At 41.9% G+C, this 6000-nt stretch overlaps 1 protein-coding gene across 1 annotated transcript in view; it reads right to left on the bottom strand.

Annotated features, from left to right (window-relative positions):
- The window catches only part of RFX6 (regulatory factor X6), a 56690-nt gene that overhangs the window by 1352 nt on the left and 49338 nt on the right, over positions 1 to 6000 (bottom strand). The window contains exons 16-18 of the mRNA XM_008691174.2: positions 5127 to 5333; positions 3428 to 3940; positions 2372 to 2584 (exon numbers count right to left, since the gene is read on the bottom strand). Of these exons, the coding sequence (XP_008689396.2) occupies positions 2372 to 2584; positions 3428 to 3940; positions 5127 to 5333 (933 nt within the window). The remainder of the gene's footprint in view (positions 1 to 2371; positions 2585 to 3427; positions 3941 to 5126; positions 5334 to 6000) is intronic.

Below are 6000 nucleotides of genomic sequence, written 5' to 3'. Positions count from 1 at the left end.
TATATATATATATATATGTATATATATATATACATATATATATATATATAAACTATAGAAACAAACCGAGGTTTGCTGGAGGGGAGGTGGATAGGGAGATTGGGTAATTGGGTGATGGGAATTAAGGAGGGCACGTGATGTAATGAACACTGGGTGTTATATGCAACTGATGAATCACTAAAATCTACCTCTGAAACTAAATAATACACTATATGTTAATTAGTTTATTTTAAATTGAAAAACTTTAAACACGAAAACAAAAAGCCACCATCTTCTCCTACCTGGACCAACAAAGCAGCCTCCTCACTGGTCTCATGACCCCCACCTTTGCTGCACCCTCACTCTGCAGGGAGCAGCCAGGATGATGTTGCTGAAGCTGCAGTTGATTGTCACTCTCCTCAAATGCTACAATGACTCCCCATGACTCTTAGAACAGAATCTAAGCTCCTCGCCCTGGTTCACAACAACTGCTGTGAACTGGTCTCTGCCCGCTGATTTTCTTTAGTCTACTGTCTTCATTCACTGTGCTCAAAACACACTGGCTTTCTTTCTGCCCGCTGAATTTTCCTTGTTCCCATTTCAGAGATATGCACTTGTCTTTTCTTTTGCCTAGAACTCCACCATCAGATCTTCATGTCATTGCCTCCTCATCACTCAGCTCTCAGCTCCAATATCTTTGCCTCAGGATTCCTTTCCCAATTATCTTACCAAAAGCAGTTTCTCCATAACTATTTGTCATAACTATTAAATAGTTACCCTATTTCACTGACTTTAGAGTACCCAACATTATCTTTTTACTGCATCTGTCCATGTCTCCATTGCCTTATCTCTCCTTTCTAGAATGTAAACTTCTTATAGGTAAGAACTCCATCCCAATCACCACTATAACTTCACACCTAGAATGAAGTTTGGCATATAGTCGTAGGTTCCCAAGAATTTGACCAACTGGCTCTCTGACACTACATTTCCTGCATGTATGGTTGGTGACTCCTCATTGCTGTTTTTCTCATTTTTCTAACTGCCTGCTATGTCCCTGAAAACCAGGCTTTATACCTAAGGAAAGAGACAGTGGGTCCTACCTTCCCTTGCACTACTTACCCACCTATTCTAGTCCCTCTCTTCACTCAGAAGCCCTCTTTGCTCTTTACCTGTAAGTCAGCTCTGACAACGAAAGCTTAAAATCCATCCTACACCCAAGCTATGTTCCAGCAAAGCTTCCACTATCTCTATGAGTAAACAGAACTAATAGTAACAATAGCAACACGGTACATTTTAGTCTCACGGTGAGGAAACTTCCTGAAGTGGAATTTTCTGCTTCATTAGAGTAACCTAGAAGCAATGACCATCTGCAGATAGCATGAGATGAGCTGCTAGGCTCTGCTCAGGGAGCATCTGTGATGGTCACGGGAAGGGAAGAAGTGCTTCCTATTGAGTTATTGGAAAAGCACACTGAGAGGGGAGAGATGGAATTTATCTCATGTTCCCTTATGCTCCAGTTGGGTGTCAATGCCCTTTACTTAGGCTAGCTTGAAATCTAGACCATTGGACGATTTCAACCATCGCATATAAGCATTAACACTCTGCCTTGGTACTCACGTGCACATGTACTTGCCCTGTGATCCCTTGTTAGTAATATGGGAAACTCAATCTATCCATATATTGTTGCCCCTTTTTCTCAACTCCCTGATGTATGGAGTTCCTACTACGTGGCAGACTCTTGGCTGGGTGCTGCTGATGCATCCAGTACGTCGCCCGATTTTCCCAGGGAGAGCAACCTGGTTGCAAGAAGATGTTAGGGGACTTCACGGCAAACACACAGTTTTGCTTATTTGTACTCAAACTGTATGTAGCAGAACAATAAAAACAGCAACATTTTCTACAGAGCTGTCTAATCACATTTTACATATAATTGAGAAAATGCCAGTAACCTCTATCACAAATCACCACTGTTTTAAGCCTGGAGTGGTTTTAGGGTATTGCTGGAGACAATGGGGCCAAAGACAGCTCTTGGCTCTGCCCCTGGGGCCAACAGTGAACAAGAGAGAGTGAGAAAAAGACACCATTCCTGCCCTCGTAAAACTTGCAGTCTTTTAGACTGCATCCAACGGGTTCTATTTATTTTTTGCAAACATAAAAAATGCCAGCTATTCTTTTTGAAAGAATAACAGATTTAGCATTAGGTTGCACAGTGACATATATCCTGGGACCAGGGGAGACCGTTACTAACACAAAAATAAGACTTCAGATCCAAAGTGATGAATCACCCTGGGAACACGAGTGCCCCGTTCACCTCAACAGTCACCCTCCAAAGTAAAACTACATACCTGAGGTCAGCAGCTTTGTAAAATGTTTTCAAGAACTACTAATTTACCTACTACCGGAGTTCGACACGCAACTGAAGGTGATGTGTCTGCGTAAAACGAGCTGGTCTGCTTTCTACTACTGTCATCTAAAATGTTAAGAGGATCATGGATGTCACTGTAGGGAGGCAGTGAGCGAACACTGCTGATGACGGAAACATGTTGATTCACCATCGATCCAAGTCGATGAGACTCTGGGTAGTTTATGTTGCTTCCATAGTATCCTGTAACAGAAAATGTCAAGAATGCACCGTTCACTTACTACAAAGAATATTCCAGGAAGGAAACAAAGGACAAGTTAACAGGGTAGAGTCCTAAAGATACCATGTTATAAGTATGACTTTCACATCTCCGTTTACTAGAGAGTTGGATTCGTGCTTGTATATGGATATGGTTCCCTATGCTGGTTTTGTGTTTTTAAAACTATAAAGGAGTTATCTTACTGTTAAGTTTCAGATATAAGACTACAACTCTCTCATATTTTCCTCCTCTAAATTAACAAGATCTTCCTATAAAGAAAGAAAGTACTGCTAACCTCTCACAAAGACTACACTACTCAAATACCAATTTTATCTATAGATTTATGCTTCTGGAAGAAGGACTGACCTCCACTTAGGACAGAGAACACAGAGACTGTTTTGGTGACTGAAGAAGTCCACAGATCTTTCCAACTCCCTAAACTTTAGGTGCTTTATCAGACTAATAGGGGCACTGTTTGGGTCCTAACCTGTAAGATCTGCTAGTTCTCCAGAAGAAACATTATTCACTAGAAATATTTTCAAAGAACGAAACATTCTTCTTTGGGGCTTACTAAGGGAGATCTCAAACACAGTTCAACATAATAGTTTTTCATCATTTGTGGCACTTAGAAGGGCAACTTTAAAAAACCACGAGTATTAGGGACATGTTTGTATATGGAAGAAATGAGCTCCAAGTGTCTAAGATTCCATGAGCTTTAGAAACTTTACGTGGGATGACACGCCGCTCAGCAGAGGTGGAGCTCAGTGTCTGATTCTGCCTTATTGCCATCTCAAAAACCAGGAAAAATGCTTTAAAATTTTCAATACCATTAGGTGAACTAGGAGGCAATGTTGCTCCTTGACAGCTGGCAGCCCCTGTGCTGCTCAGGAAATTGAAGCTTCCTGTATTTAAAAACTGCATACTGTGTGAATCCTGGCTGTGTGAGGACGGTCCGTAGCTGGAAGGTGGTCGAGAATTATATGGAGACCCAGCACAGCTGCCACTGAAGAAGTCTCTAGAGAGCTGCTGTTCACTCCAGGCCATGCATCGACCATGCTCGGGGCGATGAGGATAGAGTCCTGATGGGGGTTGAGGCTGTGCCCTAAACACAGTCTGATAGTTAGAGTTGGTCCCATAAAAGTCTTGGTTGGTTTGAGGATGGGTAGGATAAATGGACTCTGGGAATGTTGAGCAGTGTGAGGGGGCTGACAGGACCGGGCCCACGCTTGGAGGTCTCCCCGCCATTGGCCCCTGGTTAATGACACTTCCTCGGCTTGCCATGGCTGGAGAAATGGGTGGTGTCATCAGATGACCAGTACTCTGGGAAAGCTCCATTTGACCTGGAAAAAGATTCACAGAGCATTCACCAGCGGCATGTTAAAATAAATGGGCACACATCTTTAAAAATTATTTAAAAGATGTGTTAATATACTTTTTTCTAATTTGGTTCCTTCCCACTCTCTGAAAATAACAGAACTGGGGAACACTAAAAACCTGGGTTTAAAAGATATCATTATGATAGATAAATACATACATACATACATACATGCATACATACGTACATACGTACGTACATACATACGTACGTACATACATACATACGTACATACATAACACCATTGCAATACATGTATATTTCACAACAGTGAAGGCTCCTGGTGTTCGTAACTGTGGAAAATAGTCTGGGATGGCTTCATGCTTCCATGGACATGAAGACAGAGCTCAAGCTTGGGAGGGTCAAGGGATCTGCTCTTCACATTTCCCCATAATTAAAAAACAAGCTGAATGCTAAATGCTTTGAGTTTTAGGGTAAAAGGAAAAGGCAATAAAGTCACTCCTTCAAAGCAGCCGATTCAAAACGTCATGCAGACACCACTGATGAACAATGAGTTATGAATGCCATCAACTCCCTGGGTGTCTGATTTTCCATGGGTAGAATTGGGCCCCTGAACTAAAAGTCCCTTCCAGGTTTAAAATTCTGTGTGTCCAATGAAGTTTGTCTATGAATTTCAGGAAAGACAGAAGACAAGCAGCAGACTTAAAATATTATCTAGTAATGAGTTCAAGCCACTAACCTTTCAGATTGACACAAATGAGTCTCTAGACCAAAGAGGAGAATTATTGTAATGGTTATCTTAAAATGACCAAATCTACTTTTTAATGGAGGAGAAATAAAGGCTCCTCAAAAGCCAAAAATAAATAAGAAGCCCATATTTTGACTCTCAAAGCATCTTCAACATTTTATATATACCAAATCTAATTTTTTCTTCCACTAAATGAAAATAAGTATTTGTGTTACCAATATAACTAAGAGAGCACGCCAGAGCGTGGTATGGATGTTAATAATGGTATGGATAAAAGTGTGAATGACAAATGCTGAAAATCACAAAAATATAAAGGTTTAATAAAAGTTCATTGAGACAAGCCTTTCTTATCCTTGGAATGGCTGGATGTTACCAGGTTTGAAGAAAACAAAGGAACAGGCTCCTGAGAGATGGAGTAAAGCCTGAGTGTTTCACTGCATACCTGTGAGCGGCATGGTGTCTGTATTCCCAGCAGGGAACGGGTGCAGAGCAGAGGGGAAGCCTCCAGGATGACTGGATGACAGAGGAAGATAGGCTGTCTCCACATGGCTTTCATTCTTCACAGTGTCGCTGGAAGCAGTGCTCCCTTTATTACGGTTGGCCAGGAAGCAGGAACTTGGAGAGGCAGTGAAGGCAGCTTTACTTGCATCTAGAAAGATTTTTCTTTTTTTACTGGGAAGGCTAACATCATTCCCATGTTCCCAATAAATAAGCCCAAGGAAAGGAAACTGAAAGTTTTAGGGTTGTGTCGTAAACCTGGAAACTCCAGAGAAATCTCTTCCATGGGAAACAAGGCTGGCAGATCTTTGGTCATGGCAGTGGTGCTGGGGTTTTGTGGTCATTGTTACCTGTACATTTGTGAGTGTGAGGTGTGTTCTGAGGGAGCACCAAGGAATCCACTCTGGAGTGGACAGTCTTCAAAATGCAAGTCATCACATCCCAAATAGACATGTTCTCTTCCTTCTCCAAATTCCTATAGAACTTATTTCTGGGACGCCTGGGAGGCTCAGTCAGTTAAGTGTCTGCCTTCGGCCTAGGTCATGATCCCAGGGTCCTGGGATCAAGTCCCACATCAGGCTCCTTGCTCAGCGGGGAGCCTGCTTCTCCCTCTCCTGCTCTGCCTGCTGCTTCCCCTGCTTGTGCTCTCTCTCTCTCTCTCTCAATCTTACAACTAACTAACTAAATAAATAAATATCTCTAAAGAAAAAAAAAGAACTTATTTCTACACCATGTATAAGGTGGTGTTCCACAGGTGTTGTCTTGAATTATGGTTTTTTATTACAATCACCTCTCCTCCTTCATCTAAATTCTCACAA

Source organism: Ursus maritimus, unplaced genomic scaffold (genome assembly GCF_017311325.1).
Source record: "Ursus maritimus isolate PB19 unplaced genomic scaffold, ASM1731132v1 scaffold_13, whole genome shotgun sequence".
NCBI classification, from domain to species: Eukaryota; Metazoa; Chordata; class Mammalia; order Carnivora; family Ursidae; genus Ursus; species Ursus maritimus.
Note: the sequence above shows the minus strand (reverse complement) of the source record. Positions and strands in the feature narration are given on the sequence as shown.